The following is a 17,801-nucleotide window of genomic DNA, read 5'->3' as shown; positions in this document are numbered from 1 at the left end:
AAGCTAACCACCATCACCTCCATCCAGAGTCCCGTCTAGAGCTCCAAGCTCTTGACGGCTCTTCACACCTCCAACAACCATGCCTCCCATCCACCCCTCTGCCACGCTCCTCCCCGCCAGCACCCAAACCACCATCACCACCTCAGACCAAAATGCCGTCCCTCACACCCACCTCTTCGGCCGCTCCAGCTCAACCTGGACCCCAGGGTCCGGCACCGTCGAACCAAGCCACATCAACATGAAAGGCCTAATGGCGCTCTTCGCCATCCTCGGCGCGGCTTTCGTCCTCGCCGCAATCTGGTTCTTCTTCTGGGCCAAAAACGGCGGATTTATCTGGCGCAAAGGCGACTGGGAAGAATACAAATCGACCGTTCTCCGCCGCAAAGGCCCCGACGGCCGCACCTTATCCAACGCCACCAAAAGCACCAAACTCGGCGGCGGCAGCGTCTACCACAAAGGCTACACCGACGATGGCTACACCTACACCGACGAAACCGCCACCAACCTGACTGAAAAGACCGGCGTAACGGGGGCCACCTCCGCCGAGAAAGAACGCAAACGGCGCCGCAAGCTCCGCGAGAAATTCCGTCGTCGGCGCAAGGACGACGAAATGACTGCGAACTGGGAGAACGAAGTCGACGAGGACGTTGCCGCATACAGAAAGGAAAAAGCCGCCCGTGTCGGGGGCATTAATCGCGAGGGAGAGGGAACCTACTACGGCAGTGACTACGACCTCTCCAACCCAGCGAGTCATTACAACCAGAGCGAAATCAGCGGAAGTCAGGTCCGCGATTACGCTTATGATCCGGCTCCGGCTCCGGCTCCTGCTAAAGCGCCATCCCGGAAACAGAGCAGACGACGTGACTTCTCCTTCGTACCCGGCAGCGAGGACACTCTCAGCCAGGCACCGACCCGCGACGACCACCGCGACCGCCGTCACAGCCGCGAACCCTCAGCGAGAAGACATAATCGTCGGCGTGAACGACGCAGGAATCCCCCGCCGAGTGAGTCCTCCGGATCACGGACTAGTAGTCCCCGCAAGCGGGAGAGACAGTCCGTGCGGGGCCACTACACGGAACCGTTGGATTTCTCGTCGTCGGCGCCGTCGAGGTCCGAGTATCAGTATTCGAATGTGGATACGGAGGATACGGGGACTAGGAGTTATCATCATCCGATTCCGGGGTTGAGTAAGGGGTATAGAAGGGAGGGCGGGCGTGGGAGGAGAAGGGATAGTTTGAGTGAGAGTGATTGATTTGTTGGTTGATTACTGCTTGCTTGCTTGCTTGATGGATGGATGCATTGGGTTATTCGGAAAGTAAATGATCTGATATGAAATTATTATGGATATGGATATGGTTTGCTATGATATGATATGATATGCAATGGATGTACATAATGAATTGTGCTTGTTATTCTTCTTATTCTATTTGTTGTTTTTACTTTGGGGGTGGATATGGTATGGAAACGATATATGATCATACTATGGGATGGAATCTTTGATCATGGTAGTTGATTGCAGTGAGATTGACTATGTGATGTTACACAAGATCTCCGGTCCTATTGAGTTTAAGTTGTGCCATCTACTTGTGCTTGTTAAGGCCATTGTTATCCTCTAGCCTAGCGGAATGTGATAATAGTATGCACTTTGAGAGCTATCCAAGTGGTGGCATATTGTCACTAAGGATAGGCCATGACTAGCCACCAATCCCTGTGCTATGCTACACCATCTAAACGAACGGATATTGAAATATACCAATTACTCATTCTCCTTGCCCAAGTCTGCTGGCTGACTGCCTTCATCTTCAGGGCCAAATCCCTGCCAGGCGGAATCATAGCGAGACATGCGACGGAGAGGTGGCCGAGTGCCAAAAGCCATGGAACTGGTTCTCTTTCGATTGTTGAAAGACCTGAAGGTCCCGCGCCATATAACAGTGCTGGCTTGTTCCGGCTTCTTGGAGGGTTTAATTGTCGAACCACTAGACACCACCGCACCTGCGTCATTCGAGTGCCAGCTTCCAAGAGCCAATTGACTGATGTCTTCATCGGTCAAGCCCTGGGTACGTAAGGTTTCCCATACGGGATGGGATCTCAGACGTGCACTTTCCAGCGATGAGGTGCGAACCTGGTGAAGGATCCAGTTGTCTATGAACCTACGCCGCTGAAAGGGTGGCCCAGTGCTATCGAAATCATTCTGATCATACGGGGAGGACCTTTCACGAATCGTCAACTTGAACGGGTCTTTGACTTTATCATCTGCAGAACGGATGTCGTCTGCAGAACGACTGCGAATGCCCAAGGAGTGAGCTGTGCCCCCTGCGAATCCTGGATCACTTTGCGCTATCTCGTCAAGGTCTGACTCGAAGTCGGCGATGTCATAGCATGGCTGTGCCTCTATCCGATCCCAAGCTTGCGGGAACCTATAATTTGGACTTACTGGACGCGTGCTTGTTTGAGAGACTGGGATTCTCTCTGCGCCAGATATGGATTCCTGCACCTGCGATGTGAACAGATGGGGCTGCTGCTGCTGCGAATCATTCTTCCTCTCAGATGTGGTCAGCGGGATTGACTGGGTATCAAAGCCTCGAGGATCAGAACTAGAACGCGCAACCCCGACTTCGGTCCTAACACCTTGAAGTCCTCTATTATCTACCGGGTGGAATAGGCGGCTCAGTCGGGCGGCTGAGCGAGCGAGTTCCTGCTCAAGCTCCTCCAATTCATCCTCAGACTGATTAAGCTGGTATTCCAAATCCAAATGATAGAGCGCGATCGACCGGAGTGCTGCGTAATCCTTTTCAATGAGCTGTGCAGTAGATTGGCAAGTGCAGCATGTAATAGCACTGAGATGTGCTCTGATAGAATCCCTCACAGCCGTTTCCTCTTCTCTCTGCTCCCACATCATGGCACGCAACTTGTGCACCTTGTGCCTGTCTATAGCGATCAACTTCTGCTGCTCATGGCATTCCTTCTGCGCTATATAAGCCTCCACCATATCAATATCACCAACTGGTGGTATGTGGTGTCCCCAATGACGTTTCTTAGGCAGGCAGTTTGCATCATCGGCTGTAGTTTGCGTTATCCCGTCTTCCTTGCTGTGTGAAACGAAACCTGAAGTGGAGTCCACTTTTCGTAAAAAATCATTGACATTCCCTGTCAAGGTGTTCTCTGCCAAACTCGGAGGGGGTCCCGAGGCAGTTTCGAATCTGGATTCGATTGTTGTGTTCAGTGGAAAGGGAGGTGGATGGCTGGGAAAATTGCGTTCTAAAGTATTGGGATCATCAGGTTTATCTCCAGAGGGGAAGCCGGTAGTATGGATATTCCTAGGGGGCATATTGGAAATGAGAGTGATATAGAATTGATAGAATCTGGCGCGAGTGGCAGGCTAGGTTAGTCGATGAGCTGCAGGGAAGCCCTAGCAGCGACATCGTGGGTAACTCCTAAGGAACATTTCGCAGAAAGAGCGAAGCCATAGGGAGAGGGAAAGAGCGACGAGTCAGCCTGATAGACTGCTATCTGATACCTGAACAGTGACATGGCTAAGAACTAGAAGGTACCTCAGTTTGCTGACCCTTAAATGGCAAGAGATACTGGAGGGTACTTCGCACGAGGGAATGGAGATGCGATAGCAGCCAACAGGCTTATCGGTGGAGCGCAAGTGGAGTTCATCCAAAATCAGAGCCTCGGAAAATCTCACCGCCCGACGGATTTTCCAGCCCGCTTGAATGAGGAAAACTTTCCAGTCGTTCACCAGCTTCCCCAGACTCCCTTCCCTCAAACTAGCAGTGAAATTTGGGAATTTATATCGCCACAATGAAGCGCAAGTTGGATGCTAATGATGTTCCCTCCCCTGAAGTTGCGGAGACCAAGGAGGCCCCCGATGCGAACGAGGCCGACTTTGAAAGCCTCAATTTGGATCCGCGACTGCGCCAAGCCTTGATCAAAGAGAAGTTCACTAAGCCTACGCTCGTCCAGGCGAAGGCCATTCCACTGGCGCTCGCAGGCAAAGATATTCTTGGTGTGTATATCCCGGTGTCTATGGTGGATCTTAGGCATACTAACAATACCAGCTCGTGCAAAGACCGGCTCCGGAAAGACCGCCGCATATGTCCTCCCTATCCTTCAGACCATTCTTCAGAAGAAAGCTGTCAGTACTCCCCGGAAATTATCAATAGACATTCAATAGGAAATCTAATCGCAATATGCTGCTAGGCCGACCCCTCATTGAAAGCCACTACTGGCCTCATCCTCGTCCCCACTCGAGAGCTTGCAGAACAGGTCCAAAACGTCGTCACCACATTCGCTGCTTTCTGCGGAAAGGATGTTCGCTCTGTGAACCTCACTCAGAAGGTCTCCGAGGCCGTACAGCGCACTATGCTCTCTGATTACCCCGATATCGTCATCTCCACCCCCGCTCGTGTGATTGCCAACCTCGGAAACTCCTCTCTTTCGCTGGATAACCTCACACACTTGGTCATCGACGAAGCCGACTTGGTCCTTTCGTACGGATACGACGAAGATATTAATGCGCTTTCCAAGGCGATTCCCCGTGGCGTACAGACCTTCCTCATGAGTGCTACGCTCACCTCGGAAGTGGATACTCTGAAGGGACTGTTCTGTCGCAGCCCTGTTGTGCTGAAGTTGGAGGATAAGGAGGAGAAGGGCGCTGGTGTTAGCCAATTTGTTGTCAAGTAAGCATACTTTGTACACGATAAATGATTGAAGCGCTGTACTAACTACTTCGCCCACCAGATGCGCAGAAGATGAAAAATTCCTCCTGACATACGTGATCTTCAAGCTCCAGCTCATCAAGGGCAAGGTCATCATATTCGTCGGAGACATCGACCGTTGCTACCGCCTCAAGCTTTTCCTGGAACAGTTCGGCGTCAAGAGCTGTGTTCTCAACTCCGAGTTGCCAGTGAACTCTCGAATCCACGTCGTCCAGGAATTCAACAAGGGTGTTTACGACATCATTATCGCTGCAGACGATCAGGAAGTCCTAGGATCCAAGTCGAAGAAGGCCAAGAACGCCGACGCTGATGAAGAGGAGGAAGCTGCTGGTGTCATGGGATCCAGTGACGACGAAGAGGCCGAAGATGACAAGAGCAAGTCGAATCGCCCGGACAAGCGTCGCAAGCTCACCGCGAAAGAAAAGGACTATGGTATCTCTCGTGGTATCGACTTCCAGAATGTGGCCTGCGTTTTGAACTTCGACCTCCCCACAACCGCCAAATCCTACACACACCGCATCGGACGAACCGGCCGTGGCGGCAAGACCGGCATGGCGCTCTCGTTCGTCGTCCCAGCAGACCAGTACGGAAAGCACAAGCCCACCTCCTTCCCCACCGCCAAACACGACGAAGCCGTCCTGGCCAAGATCGTTAAACGTCAATCCAAACATGGCCACGAAGTCAAACCCTACCACTTTGAGATGAGCCAAGTCGACGCCTTCCGCTACCGTATGACCGACGGTCTTCGCGCCATCACACGCCTTGCCGTTCAGGAAGCCCGTGCTCGCGAGATCCGTCAGGAGCTAGTCAAGAGCGAGAAACTCAAGCGCCACTTCGAAGACAACCCCGACGAGCTGCGCCAGCTCCGTCACGACGGCGAGTTGCGCTCCGCACGTATCCAACCCCACTTGAAACACATTCCCGAGTACCTGATGCCGTCCAAGGGTCGCAAGGGCATCTCCAGCGAGGATGTCGGCTTCGTTGGGTTCCGGAAAACCAGCGACAACCGCATCCGCAAGGCCAGAGATAAGAACCGCGCCAAGGGCAAGGGCCGCAAGCCCTCGGGTATTAGAAAGGTTGATCCGTTGAAGACGTTTAATAGGGGCCGGAAATAGGCGTTGTACGTGCCTGGGATCAGTGGTGGATGAATGAGGGATTATGTACATATTGTTCTTGGTTCCATGGGAAAAAGTTCATCATATTTGGTTTGGGATAGTGCGTGCATATAGAACTCCAATTCCAATAATTGCATGTAAAATCATGAAATCGTGGAATATGCCCACTTGTATTTCGCTTCGAAGCTGTATTCTTTCCATCATCTGATATAAGCTTTATTTCCTCGCAGTTGGTTATATACCAGGAACTTAACTTATACTTCCCCACAGCATCAACATCACCAACTAAGCTTATAGGTACTATATCCTAAATATGCAACCCACACACATACCTACCACCCCCTAACCAATGATCAATATATATGCATACCCCCATAAACAAATCACCCCATCAAGGCAAAACCCCCACCCACTCCTTCCCAAACAACTTCTTCAACCCATCCTCCTCAATTCCCTCCAACCCAAAAGAGAACTGCACCCACTTGCCCTTCCCCTCCCTCCTCAACCTCAAAACCCACTGCTGCACCTCCTTCGCAGCCTGCACCGTCTCCCGGATCCGCTCTAGCTCCTTTCCCCTCCGATATCTGATCCGCTCGACCTCCACATCCCAGGGAAGATCCGACAGTGATGACTCAGCATCTCCTCCACCTCCGCCTCCTACACGGCTCGCAAGAGCGGGATGCGGCGGTGGCGCATGCGCTGAGAAAGCCAAAGATCGGGTAGGCGACGACAAAGACGAGGAAGAGGAGCCGCTCTGGCTGATGCTATTCTCAGGGAGGAGCTCAGCGTCGTCAATATGGGGCAGCCAGCCTGGTCCGAGACGAATGTATTCGATGTCTCGCCAGGAGGTGTTCCATTCGGGACCGGAGGAGGCGTACGCGGATGAAAATGATTCGCTGTCTTGCCATTTTAGGGCTGGGATCCAGTCGCCGCAGCCTTCAAGGTCGAGCCACTTCAGGCAGTAGGTTACGCGGGACAGGCGCCGGAGGAGACCTGCTGCTTCGGCCCAGTTGTTTTCGCTGGCGGAGTAGGTGTCGGTGCCGCCGTAGGAAAATGTTAGGGAGCGGTGGTTGGGGTGGCGGATTCGGGCGTTGATTGCGTTGGGCGTGACGGTGGGTATGGGCCAGTGGGCGAGAGAGAGATGCGTGATGGTTGAGAGGCGGGAGAGGAGGCTTATGAGGGAGTTCCAGTTGACGGTGCCGGGTTTGGGGTGTGCGAGAGAGAGGTAGCGGAGGTTGGAGAAGCGGAGAGTTGGGGATGGTGTATGGGGGATAGCGGTGGGATTGCTTGCTGTTGGGGTGATGGTGTTGCCCTCTTCTTCGACTTCGTCGTATTCCTCTTCCCAGGAGGAGGGGACGGATTCTTTGGGCTTGCGCTGCACGGTATTTGGCTTCTCGGTGATGAGGAGCTCGCTGGAGAGCTGCTTCAAGCTTAGCCATCGACCGATGGCGCTGCTTAGGTCTAGACGGGTGACTTCGGACTCGCTTTCTTGATGTATATCGGGGTCGTCGGTAGCGCGGGCTTTCTCGAATAGAGGTCGCAGACCGCGCATAAGCCCGCCCAGCGGTCGATCCTTGGCATATACAGCGATGTAGCTGAGGAGGCGCACTTTGAGGTGATTTGGTAGAGCTCCCAGGAACGGTCCGTCATACTCGACATGCCATTCCCAATACGTGGCCATCGATCTGAGCACCGTTTCGACAAGACTGCCCTTGGGAGGGAAGGTCGTGCCTGGTAGACGCTCTAACCGGTAGATGACCCTTTCTTTCTCCGCGGCTGCAATGTCAACATCTTCTTCCTCTGCATCATCTCGGCTGCCCAGGAGCCAGCTCTCTGGTGGTGGTGGTCCAGCAGTCCGTCGCAAGCGCAGCGAGCCAACAACCCCGACACGCCGCGCCCCCGGGCGGGGGCGGGGAGGCGGTGTTTCCGGTAGCTCAAGAAGGTTCCGTAAAGAGGGATGTACAGATCGAGGCGCGACAAATCTAAAGGGGCTTTCAGGTCCATTGGAGACCTGCGTGCGGCGGAGGTGGTGAATCAGGTCGTTGACGGAGGGTTGCTCCGCGGAAGAGGACGAAGCGTGGGATGAACGAAGACGATCATGGTGGTCGTGGTGTCGCGGGCCGGAGGAAGCGAGGGTATGGTGAGCAGTGCTGGCTGGTTTCGCAAAGGCGGTCTTCTTGTGCTTTTTGGGCATAGGGATGGGAGGAGAGTAGTAGACTCAAGGGGGAGGTTTCAATGTGGCAGAAGTGGGATGAGGCCGATCGGCGGCAGCTCCTCCCCATCTTATCGTTCGCCGCAGCTGTTTTCGCCCCTTCGGTTTAGTAAGGCTGAGCCACGATTTAACCAACTAGCTTGTTAGTTCACTAGAATAGCTTGCTATGAGTGAGAATGAGTCATTGGTGAATTCATGCTAAATTGCCGTAAAGCCAGGCTGAGTCTTCTTTTAGTCGGTAGGCTGCGGTAGAGAAGACAAGAGATAGCGTGCGATGTTGCTTGTGCCCATATTTTATTTCTATGCAAGGTTCTATTGTACAGTTGTTTTTCGCTTCGCAGTAATGCAGTGCACATCGTCAAATATCGCGGACCCATGAATCATCGTCCATCTTACCCTCACGCTTAGGGCCCTCTTGCATCCATGTCTCCACTAGGCCTTCCTTCGGGTCTTCGTCCGACAATCCTCTCGTCCGTCGGACATCAAGGACGAGATCCCGGACCTTCTTAGTGACCTCCTTTCGCAGCTCAACTGCTTCAGGGTCATATAAGAGCTGGTCGTTTAGCACTCCAAACGGCAGATCGCGAGTCTCGGGGGCTACGCGTTCCGCCTTGGCCTTGATCTTCTGCCAACGTCTTCTGTATTCCCCAAAAACCGCCTCCCTATCCACTTTCTGTCCGAACGTAACGCTGACCTCCTTTCCGACTCGAGGCAGAAACCGTGGGAATTCGCGGCTTTCGTGCATAACCTGGTCGAAGCCCTCAAGCCAGATCGGCACAACATCCGGGCATTCGCTAGCCTCGAGGATCAGTCGTGCCACACCCCATTTGAAGTAGCGCATAGTCTTGTTCGGTGCTTGGTGGATCTTTCCCTCCGGGAATATATGGAACCAAGAATACGAATTGCAGGCGTATGAGGACGGCGACAGATGAGAGTCATGCCCATCGGTGGTGTAGGCTGTGGGGAGATCGGAAAACGGATCGACGCATACATTCTGTAGACTCCACGATTGACGTTCGGGGATAGCGAGATGAGGGTCAGCGGGGAATGGCCCCTTCGACAGGAGTCGGATCGCCTGGGTGACGACGGGCTGGGCGAGGCCACCATATTGCGAATGGGCCGATCGATGTGTCGGCAGGACTTGGCCCATTGTGAAGAAAAGGGCTAACGGCCTATACACCAGTCCGGTCAGTCAGCAACAAATCATTTCGAATTAAAATCAGGCAAAGAGGACTGCCATACCTAGTCTGATAACAGATGTCGTGGCTTCCAAACCCCCATCGCTTATTCCAACTCGCAAGTCCGAAGTTATATCGCATCGGTAGAAATCCCCACATGATCGGATCATCCATCCTGCTCAGTTAAAGCGGCCATGGTCAGCGTTCTCTGATGTCGGAGTTGAACGGGTCGCCTCAGCTTTCGAGACGCAATGTAGGCACGTACACGCTGGTATGGTTCGAAACTGATAAGTCAGAACGATTAGCCGATATATAATCTTTCAGGTACAGTGACGCTTGGGGAAAGACTAGAGAGCATACCTGTGAGCAAGCCTCTCGTTCTCTGGGAGGGATCACTCCTCGAGTCGAGGAGCTCGAGAAATTGATCTAATCCATTCGCCTGTGGCCGACTGCAGAGGTACAGAAACGAACGGCATAATGCTGCAACTCCGAAGATGGTAGTGGAGGACAATGCCCTCCAGGGAAGCGAGGGCGCATCTGCCGTTGCGCCGCCAGAGTCCGTAGAGCGCGACATTGTTCACTCAGCCCGCTCTAACCGAGATCCATCCAAGCAGTAACAGGGAGAAGGGCAAGTAATATAATACAGCGTAGCGGCAGGCAGAAAGTGAGGAGAGGAGGAGGAGGAGGGGGGGAACAACCCCGGATCGACGGCGTGAAAGCAGGTGGCATCTTCATTGGCCTCGCAGAAATTCGGGGAAGGAAATCAATTGTTGGCCCGCGGAGGTTCGCCGTGCACGGACCTCCCCAAACCTCTTCGACGGGATTTTCGTCCGCCAACTCGGCTTTCCGCTCCTTGTGATTGATAGCTTGCCTCCCACTCATCCGTTCACTTCGTCCCTCTTTCTGTGACTGTAATCGGTGTCAATCGCAGAGATGATGTTCAAGCCCTCTTCGCCGCTCTTCTCGGGTCTTCTTTGGTAGGTCGCAATTTCATTCTGGCTGCCCCTGTCACCCGCCCGGACATCCCGCATCGCTACAACCACCCCCATCATCTTCATCATGCGCCATGAAGCTAATATTCCTCGTCAATCGAATAGGAAGATTCCGTGGCGCCTCTCCCAACCCCAGAAGGCTCGCCAGAGGAAGCGCCTCCGTGGCGTTGACCGGGTTGTCGACACTGTCTCCGCCGCGCTGGAGCGCAATGGATACACCACCAAGTCCGTCGAGCGCTGGTACAGGGAGATGCCTCGCGAGGAGGAGATGCTGCCCAAGGACAAGTACACACTGTTCGACAAGAAGGAGAAGAAGTACCGCAAGGGTATTCACAGTACGTTATGACCTTGGGCCTTTCTACGTCGATGAGCTGCCGCGTCCCCATTTGAGGGTCTCAACCGAAGGGGATACCGTCCGAAGTTTGTGTGCTAATGCTATGTCTCTTACAGAGCTACCGAAGTGGACCCGTGTCAGCCAGAGAGTGAACCCCCCGGGTTTCTAAACATCTTATACACGCAGAGTGTGTTGGGAAGCTGGCAATCGCCTTTTACATATTTGTACCTGCATTATTCAACTGTACTATACACCACACGCTGTGTCTGCCATGATGCTCTACAAGAAGCGTCGTTGAAGGCACGGAAAGGATTACCGGAGTTTTTGGCAACTGGGGAATGACACCATGACTGCATTGTTCGCCTCGCTATTTACCATGTTCTTTATTCAAGCCTAAGGCACAGGATTCAATTCGATTTCAGAGACTTGGCATTTGATGGCATCTTACAGATTCGTAAGGCTAGGCGGTCATTGGGAACCGATGGAAGCGCCTGAAGGCAGCATAACAATACAGATAGACCATAAAGAGGCTGCATCATGTTATCTGTCCCGTACATCATCCTTTCACACAGATATATAACCGCCCTAGACACATTCGAACTGTTTGCAGAGCAACCACACAACTTCTGCCCAAAACGCGCTGTGCTGTCAGCGGACCAGACATGAATCGTTTGCAGATCAAGAGCCTTTTGCTGTTGCCATATGAAAATACCGGCTGATTGCTCCTGCAGTTTCTCTTGCTCTTGTTCTGTTGACTCCGCCTTCATGGATGGCTTTCTGAATCAGATAGCCATGGCGGATCTTTTGCCAATCATCGAATGTCTCTTGCCAGCCTGCCCCTCCTTCATAATACACTTTTCCCTGTCGGGCTGACATGAACGATCCTTGCGGGGGCCTGCGCAGCATCCAGCATGATGGGTCAACCTTCCCATCTGGTGGATCAGCCGTTGAATCGGGGTAGAATTTGATTGTCTTGACCATGTCACGTAGTCCAGATGCTTTTCGGTGTTTGTTAACAGCTAGCCTCCATGAATTGATTTTAGGAGTATAAACTGTTTTGCGTGGCACCCTTGGGTACTTTGGTTTCGCAGTCCAGTCAGGCTTTGGATATGGCGAGTTGAATCTTGGGTCTCCTAGTCGCCTTCTAGCACTGATAGATATTCGCGTAGGTGGGTCAATTACCAGCCAGGTTTCTTTATTGAGCCAGTGGTTCGCAAGCAGCGCGAAATGGTAAGGTCTCCGTCCTGGGCAGAGCTGGTTGTAGAGCCATTCCAGTCTCCGGTCCAGCCCATCTATGAACTGTAGCTCCCAACTAGTCAGCTCGCTAATAGGAACTTTTCTTTCCAGAAGTCCTGCCAATTTTCGCTTCTTCCTCTCCCGGGACTGCCTTGGTCTAGAGCGATGCATGCGCAATGGCTCTTTCTGTCGCGTGCGACCATCTGAATCCCTTTCTTCTTCCAAGCCTAATCCTGTACGATGGCGGGCCTCCAGGCGACATGGTAAGCTTGATCGACCACATGCAGGGACTGCAGAGTAGCGCACAGCTAAACCAGCAACATGATCAACACTTACCGCTACTTCCACATTCCTGACATGATTATGGTTGTTAGGATTGTTAGGTATCAGTGTGCTGGAATTTGTTGAGAAAGCCTCCATGCGCCTTGATTGGTTCAGGATCAATAGAGATGTCTGATCGGATGAACTGGTGACAGAAAGCCCAGATCGCGGAGTCCCGGCAGGTGGTCCTAGAAGCTCTCTATATCTGGACGGTTGCAGTGCCATCCGAGCAGACCAGACTTGATGTTTACGGAAATCTTGGAACTTTTTCGTTGTTCTTTGTCTGCCTTCTGGAAAGCTTGACTTGGTGCTGTGTGGCACATTGGAGACGACTGTACTCTCGTATCTTTGGCTTAAGAGGCATGGAAGCGAAAGACTGCGTATATCTCCTGGGCCACGACCTGCAAAACCCGAGCGCATCACACTGGGGCTGAAGAAACAATGTGACTGGGTTTGATGCAGATGTATATTGCTCGCGTCTTTGAGATGCCCCCGTTCGAATTTGCAATTTCTTATGCATTCGCTTCGATACTGGCGGCTCGGTTTTGCCAATACTCCCGTTGGAGCTCGCTGACAACCACGCTGAAAGAACAGTTGGCTAGACGAACTCGTAACATTGCTTCCTCCAAGCGCATAGTAGATTGTCCGACTTGTTAAGGTTCCAGGTGTACCACTTGTCGAAAGTGCCCCGGTCATAGCTCTGAGAGAAGAATATCCACTGCAGAAGTCCGACGTAGTAGTGTTACTGTGGCGAGGAGGGGGCCCTGGGTTCCATATAGTATCGGCCGCAATGTAGCTATAGCTTTTAAACCAGGTCGGTAGCCATCGCAGATTCCTCCTTTCTTCGCAAAACCTATTTTGCATTCTCTGTCCAGGATCCCACCAAATCCAGCGATAGTCATCGCTCGGTGATCTCCAGACTGCGCAATCATGGAGCTTTTGCAGACATCTCCGTGCTAGCACTTTGTTCTCCTCATGTCGTTCTGCTGAGACCCAGCCATACCAAGTCCTGCTATAGCGTGTAGTAGTTTTGTTTCCTTGCTTGAGCACTTTACCCTGGGTGAGGAAACGGCAGAACTTCGCAATTTTCCAGAAGAAAACTGAAACAATGAAGAATAACACCGTGCCTGCGAAAAGCTGAAGCAACACCTTGAGACCAACGTATTTCGTGGCTTGTATGGCAGATGCATGAGCGTTCTCAAATGATCGAGTGAAGGGTTGGGATTGATATAGATGCATCAAGACGGGTGCCATCTGATTGAAGCCTCATTGAATAACAAGCAAGGGATAGTCATCCTGGTAACAATATAAGATATGCGCCGTCCAGGTCATGTACTGGGAGCCACACTCGCTTCGGTGGAGAATGGCCTTGCGGTTTGTGGGAGGCGCAAGAAAAGGGAAGGTATGGCTGGTACTGCATAACTATGGGCACTGACCCGAAATTGTTGGCATTTCTCGGCCTCGGACATGTTTGCGCGCCTTGCTTTAAACCTTACCTTCCTTTCAATTTGATCGCACAACATGTCTTGAGAATCAGTATCATAATCTGCTCCATATCTAAGGTAGATTGTCACGAGGAAAATATCCATGTGAACAAGACGAAACATATAGCAAGACTTTGTTCGCTTTTCCTCCGGAATACTGCATGTTCTACCACAAAGCTCCTCCCGCGCCTTAGTATTCCAACAACCAAATGAAGCCGCTGATAGGTAGTACTCTACCTGATCAGAGACACTGGGCTTCAAGCGAATACTTTTTCGGGTTATCTTATGCTACATTGATCAAACCAAACCGTCTGTTTGGTTCGAACTTGGGCACTGGTCTTCCTAGGGAGTGGTGCGTTGTGACATGATTCTAGGGATGCCAAAGAATAGCTCCTCCTTCCCCCAGAAACATCAAGTTGCAAAGCTGATTCTGGGAGGCAAGGTCTCTCATCTGGCTTATCGCGCTAAGAAAACGCTGTCGGTCTCAAGGCTACAAATCACAGCGATTATTTCAGGAATTCGATATATTTCTCGCATATGTTCACAATGATGGCTATAGCATATCACAAGTATGCAGTCAGTGAGACTGGAAACCATAACCTATGGCTGGTCCATGTTAACATTGCCCAAAAGACAAAGACAAGGATATGTCTTGTCCTGGTGGCCGTCTTCACTATTCTTGGCAGAGGCATTGTTGATGTAACAGTCTCATATCTGAACCAGGCTGTCGGGTTTTTCTATAGCTCTCGCGAGATTTTTGCTCTTTTTAGAGGGCCCGATTTCAAAATTAGGTGTCAGCTCAGTTGTGTTTGCACTGCATTGATGATCGACACATGGTGTCAATCTAGACAATATATGTCTCAGTCTTGTCCAAGGTTACAGAAGCCAGAGAACTTGGATATAGTGGACACGCCATAGCTTTGAGGACTGTATCTCCGTATTGTTTGGACCTAGCACTCACAGACGCATTCAATCACTTTCGTTATCTTTATTTTGGAGTTTCTGATCTGCTCCTGCTGAATGAGGGATGTTCAGATCAGGTGACCGTAGATGGTCGGTTTCCCGCCTCACTCTCTCGCCTCATTTTTCCCTTTAATCTCATCAACACAAGGCTCAGTGCCTGAGAATCAATGTCCGATTCATTTTACACTTCATTCAATGGAATGGCACATGTGGCTATAGGTATTCATATTTCTTTTTTATACCTTCCTTTCTTCTAGTATAATGAATCGTCTGATGCTAGGATCATCACTGTCCGAGATCAATCCATTAGTGAAGAAAACACAAAAAAAAAAAAAAAAAAAAAAAAAAAAAAAAAAAAAAGAAAGCTGCGATGGTCGAGATCCCCTGATAGTCCTCACATCGCCAGCGCAACCGAGCACTCCAGCCCGTATTTCAATCCATTAAGGGGAATACCTCTGCTGCTTCAATAATTGAACGCAACGAGGCTTTCCCCCTTTTTTTGCATTACCCCCTGGATATTATTTTATTCATTAGCCTGCTAACAAGCTCGGCGAAAACAGGGAAGTTCTACTGAAGTTTGTTTTGGTCTTTAGGTTACACGGCCCATAGCCTATACTTAAACCCCGGTTCTGGGTCGAAGGCACGGTTACCAAGTACCGGGATAGCTACTACACTTCTACACGCCCGCGGTGAAAATACCCCCGGCTGCTTGTGGGGTTAGCACATCTAGGGCTGACGTCCAGTACCTCTTTTGGTCAAAGGCGCTCAGTGGGTGATAAGAATCATTACTAGTGAAGGTCGTCTGCTAAGGCCATCGTCGACCGGCTTGCCGGAAGGCTTCCAGACACAATTGGGCTCTTCTGAATCCCAGTCCTGTACTTTTGGCCGCTTCGGATCGCCGTCTAGCCCTTCCTCGGTCCAAAACAGGAATACACAGGACATGCCCCATGTGGCGGTAGCAACGGAAAACATCCCCTGCCCTATTGAATTTCCTGGTACATGTGATATCTGATACATATGGGACATATAACTCGCGATATCTGTAACACCATCAGCCAACATCCATATGATTGTTCAACGAAGCAATCCCAAGCTGAACATGAGCAAGGGTAAAAGGATGGCCAAGAAAGAAAAGAAAATAAAGAGTCAAGACCCAGTTGTGTGTTCACCGATGCGATCTTACCGGGACACTACATCCCTAAAGCCACTGATCTCGTTGTAATCGGCATCAGGCTCCAACCGGGGCGGGATGGATATACTACCGCAGGGATTGCCACCTCTGATTAATGAGCTTGCTGCAATCATATACACTCATAATATTTCAGTTGCCCCATTCCGACATCCTGTGCCTCAATTGTTGCGGGATTTGTTGCGGGGCCTGAGCCTCGTATAGATTAAGATCTACCAAACGATGATCAACCGCATACCACGTTCATGGAGGGTTACATGCACGGTGATGGCCCACCAATTAGTTTTTCTGATGTCTGAAAGGATAGGAAAAGCAAATGAATAGTAACATGACTCTCTAAGCCGTGTGTATCATATCGTCGGCATTTGGAACATATACTCTAAAGACAGCATCACACCATACCGGCATCCCACATTCACAGATGAGCAAGGTTGTCTCCCTTGGACAGAGGCCGAAAAGGGCAGGTAAACTGGTAATGCCTCGCTGCATCAATGACTTGCCTCTTCTCAGTTCAATGATCATGGATGTCACACGGTGAGCGAATCCAGGGACTCGAGTCATGTCAGTAAGCAGAGAACGTGGCGAAGGGTAAGCGGTAGACGCTAGTGGAATAGACGAGGATTTAGGGGGTGGAGTGTTGATGAACGATGTCTTTCAGCATTGACAAAAGACAAGTCAGCTTCAAGCATGGGTGACCCTGGAACTGGACTGACTACTTCGCAAATGCTATCCGGATTACGGAATCAGAAACAAACACATCACCTGCAGTAAATGCGGTGAAAGCGCTCCCTTTACAGGATGTTCCAAGTTGTGCCCGACGCCACATTTCGGGACTATTTGCTGAACTATGACAGTTCCGGATGGCCACTAGCCACACCCGCCGCAACGTAAGGAAGGTCGTGGTTTCACTACACCGCCACAGATAGGCCGTTGATCATCGTGTCAGCCACAAGTGGCTACTAGTGAACCATAGCGCAGTCGCCCAATCATCATGCAGCATGTCTCGTCCCACGCGTCCCGAGGCATGGAACCTACAGGAGGAAGTAGCGCCGATCGATCTTGCATTGCATTGCAGAAACACTCAACGATTGGTGTCTAAAAAAGCAATCATCCCCGATGACCACCACCTTGATCTTGTCGATGATGAAATGAGATTCGATGATCTCAGGACCAGCGGGAGTCACGGCCTCTCGTGTGACCGGAATTCCGTGTATTGATCGATCACGGCCTTTTTCAAGGTTAAATTTCAGGAACGTAAACATGACATACTGCACACTTATCTCATTGCATGACAAACCCCGATTTCACGAAGTGCGAGGAATCAGCATGATAAGTGCATTGCAGAAACTACATGTCACCATTTCAGACATGGAGCCCTGATGGTGAAGACCCCAGGGTCTAGATCTTGCACGCACACCGTTGTACTGGGTATCATGCAGTGGACCCACCGTTCATCCGGCCGAAACCCCCAACTACAGAAAGAAGATCTGCATGTTGTGTGGTCTCAGAGGGAGTGGGACCAAGAGGCATCTGCAGTATCATCCCGGCATAATTCGGGTGTATCTCACGGAAATCTTGGGGAGAATGTCATTTGCTAGCCGAGCAGACCGGTGTCAGGAGTGCCATCAGAGATTCATGCAAGGCAACAGCATTTAGACAGAGTTTACTAGGACGGGGGTCTAAGGTTATCTCCTCTATTACTGAACAGCCTATCATGGCATCTCGGGATTACACAGGGAACACACCAGCCATAATGAGGCTGGAGGGTTATGTGGCTGGTGTGTTGATCTAGACTCAAAGGGGTATATTGTGTGGCGAAGTAGCCCCTGGGGCTTGACGCCCAGTCGCCCCTCCTTTTCTGCAGTACAACAGGACCTTGTCCCGTTCCCGTCCTTGTCGGATCGTCTCTGTTTACCTTGCTCGGGCTTTGGAGTCTGGAATGTCAAATTAGTGGATACTCCATGACCAGTCCAGGCCCTAGTTAGACGGATCCGCTCTCCTGGGTCTGAACCTGGGTTCTGACCGCTGGACTGGGTAGACGAGCGACAGGGAC

General features: G+C 51.3%; 9 protein-coding genes across 9 annotated transcripts; 4 read left to right on the top strand and 5 right to left on the bottom strand.

The window, feature by feature from the left end:
* Window positions 1-79: 79 nt before the first annotated feature.
* On the top strand, window positions 80-1,252 carry BO83DRAFT_314518 (uncharacterized protein; the record flags this gene model as incomplete). Its single annotated transcript, XM_025527588.1, has 1 exon — window positions 80-1,252. One exon carries the CDS (start codon window positions 80-82, stop codon window positions 1,250-1,252), a length of 1,173 nt encoding a protein of 390 aa, XP_025387449.1.
* Window positions 1,253-1,622: 370 nt separating this feature from the next.
* Window positions 1,623-3,588, bottom strand: BO83DRAFT_378848 (uncharacterized protein). The gene has a single exon (XM_025531361.1). It carries the CDS (start codon window positions 3,326-3,328, stop codon window positions 1,757-1,759), a length of 1,572 nt encoding a protein of 523 aa, XP_025387448.1. The 5' UTR covers window positions 3,329-3,588; the 3' UTR covers window positions 1,623-1,756.
* Window positions 3,589-3,728: 140 nt separating this feature from the next.
* On the top strand, window positions 3,729-5,956 carry dbp9 (ATP-dependent DNA/RNA helicase). Its single transcript, XM_025529481.1, has 4 exons — window positions 3,729-4,012; window positions 4,065-4,141; window positions 4,207-4,685; window positions 4,747-5,956. The coding sequence occupies exons 1-4, from the start codon at window positions 3,808-3,810 to the stop codon at window positions 5,837-5,839; spliced, it is 1,854 nt and encodes a 617-aa protein (XP_025387447.1). The 5' UTR covers window positions 3,729-3,807; the 3' UTR covers window positions 5,840-5,956.
* A 274-nt stretch (window positions 5,957-6,230) lies between these two features.
* BO83DRAFT_399232 (uncharacterized protein) lies at window positions 6,231-9,403 on the bottom strand (the record flags this gene model as incomplete). Its single annotated transcript, XM_025533309.1, has 4 exons — window positions 6,231-7,772; window positions 7,803-8,021; window positions 8,425-9,223; window positions 9,294-9,403. The coding sequence occupies 4 exons, from the start codon at window positions 9,401-9,403 to the stop codon at window positions 6,231-6,233; spliced, it is 2,670 nt and encodes an 889-aa protein (XP_025387446.1).
* On the bottom strand, window positions 9,316-9,941 carry BO83DRAFT_378845 (uncharacterized protein). The gene is made up of 2 exons (XM_025531360.1): window positions 9,590-9,941; window positions 9,316-9,513 (listed from the first exon to the last, which is right to left on the bottom strand). The coding sequence occupies exons 1-2, from the start codon at window positions 9,801-9,803 to the stop codon at window positions 9,464-9,466; spliced, it is 264 nt and encodes an 87-aa protein (XP_025387445.1). The 5' UTR covers window positions 9,804-9,941; the 3' UTR covers window positions 9,316-9,463.
* Window positions 9,942-10,094: 153 nt separating this feature from the next.
* Window positions 10,095-10,985, top strand: BO83DRAFT_378844 (mitochondrial 54S ribosomal protein mL60). Its single transcript, XM_025531359.1, has 3 exons — window positions 10,095-10,206; window positions 10,327-10,556; window positions 10,672-10,985. Exons 1-3 carry the CDS (start codon window positions 10,163-10,165, stop codon window positions 10,722-10,724), a joined length of 327 nt encoding a protein of 108 aa, XP_025387444.1. The 5' UTR covers window positions 10,095-10,162; the 3' UTR covers window positions 10,725-10,985.
* Window positions 10,836-13,922, bottom strand: BO83DRAFT_446185 (uncharacterized protein). The gene is made up of 2 exons (XM_025536592.1): window positions 13,609-13,922; window positions 10,836-13,048 (listed from the first exon to the last, which is right to left on the bottom strand). The coding sequence occupies exons 1-2, from the start codon at window positions 13,717-13,719 to the stop codon at window positions 11,234-11,236; spliced, it is 1,926 nt and encodes a 641-aa protein (XP_025387443.1). The 5' UTR covers window positions 13,720-13,922; the 3' UTR covers window positions 10,836-11,233.
* Window positions 13,923-13,934: 12 nt separating this feature from the next.
* Window positions 13,935-14,570, top strand: BO83DRAFT_42744 (uncharacterized protein). Its single transcript, XM_025535344.1, has one exon. The coding sequence runs from the start codon at window positions 14,134-14,136 to the stop codon at window positions 14,512-14,514; it is 381 nt and encodes a 126-aa protein (XP_025387442.1). The 5' UTR covers window positions 13,935-14,133; the 3' UTR covers window positions 14,515-14,570.
* Window positions 14,571-15,196: 626 nt separating this feature from the next.
* Window positions 15,197-15,974, bottom strand: BO83DRAFT_42729 (uncharacterized protein). Its single transcript, XM_025535338.1, has 2 exons — window positions 15,743-15,974; window positions 15,197-15,599 (listed from the first exon to the last, which is right to left on the bottom strand). Exons 1-2 carry the CDS (start codon window positions 15,862-15,864, stop codon window positions 15,365-15,367), a joined length of 357 nt encoding a protein of 118 aa, XP_025387441.1. The 5' UTR covers window positions 15,865-15,974; the 3' UTR covers window positions 15,197-15,364.
* Between the last annotated feature and the right edge of the window lie 1,827 nt (window positions 15,975-17,801).

This window comes from Aspergillus eucalypticola (genome assembly GCF_003184535.1).
Source record: "Aspergillus eucalypticola CBS 122712 chromosome Unknown BO83scaffold_14, whole genome shotgun sequence".
NCBI lineage: Eukaryota > Fungi > Ascomycota > Eurotiomycetes > Eurotiales > Aspergillaceae > Aspergillus > Aspergillus eucalypticola.
Note: the sequence above shows the minus strand (reverse complement) of the source record. Positions and strands in the feature narration are given on the sequence as shown.

What these genes read in the sequence shown, in the direction of transcription:
- BO83DRAFT_378848 (XM_025531361.1), bottom strand. Translation starts at nt 3,328, where the DNA reads ATGCCCCCTAGGAATATCCATACTACCGGCTTCCCCTCTGGAGATAAA.
- dbp9 (XM_025529481.1), top strand. Translation starts at nt 3,808, where the DNA reads ATGAAGCGCAAGTTGGATGCTAATGATGTTCCCTCCCCTGAAGTTGCG. An exon ending in CGCAGGCAAAGATATTCTTG is followed by an intron (nt 4,013 to 4,064) that starts GTGTGTATATCC and finishes TAACAATACCAG; the next exon opens with CTCGTGCAAAGACCGGCTCC. An exon ending in GTTAGCCAATTTGTTGTCAA is followed by an intron (nt 4,686 to 4,746) that starts GTAAGCATACTT and finishes TTCGCCCACCAG; the next exon opens with ATGCGCAGAAGATGAAAAAT.
- BO83DRAFT_378845 (XM_025531360.1), bottom strand. Translation starts at nt 9,803, where the DNA reads ATGTCGCGCTCTACGGACTCTGGCGGCGCAACGGCAGATGCGCCCTCG. An exon ending in AACGAGAGGCTTGCTCACAG is followed by an intron (nt 9,514 to 9,589) that starts GTATGCTCTCTA and finishes CTGACTTATCAG; the next exon opens with TTTCGAACCATACCAGCGTG.
- BO83DRAFT_378844 (XM_025531359.1), top strand. Translation starts at nt 10,163, where the DNA reads ATGATGTTCAAGCCCTCTTCGCCGCTCTTCTCGGGTCTTCTTTG. An exon ending in CTCTTCTCGGGTCTTCTTTG is followed by an intron (nt 10,207 to 10,326) that starts GTAGGTCGCAAT and finishes TCAATCGAATAG; the next exon opens with GAAGATTCCGTGGCGCCTCT. An exon ending in GTACCGCAAGGGTATTCACA is followed by an intron (nt 10,557 to 10,671) that starts GTACGTTATGAC and finishes TGTCTCTTACAG; the next exon opens with AGCTACCGAAGTGGACCCGT.
- BO83DRAFT_446185 (XM_025536592.1), bottom strand. Translation starts at nt 13,719, where the DNA reads ATGTTTCGTCTTGTTCACATGGATATTTTCCTCGTGACAATCTACCTT. An exon ending in GCGATCAAATTGAAAGGAAG is followed by an intron (nt 13,049 to 13,608) that starts GTAAGGTTTAAA and finishes TGTCTGCAAAAG; the next exon opens with CTCCATGATTGCGCAGTCTG.
- BO83DRAFT_42744 (XM_025535344.1), top strand. Translation starts at nt 14,134, where the DNA reads ATGTTCACAATGATGGCTATAGCATATCACAAGTATGCAGTCAGTGAG.
- BO83DRAFT_42729 (XM_025535338.1), bottom strand. Translation starts at nt 15,864, where the DNA reads ATGATTGCAGCAAGCTCATTAATCAGAGGTGGCAATCCCTGCGGTAGT. An exon ending in TTTAGGGATGTAGTGTCCCG is followed by an intron (nt 15,600 to 15,742) that starts GTAAGATCGCAT and finishes ATGGTGTTACAG; the next exon opens with ATATCGCGAGTTATATGTCC.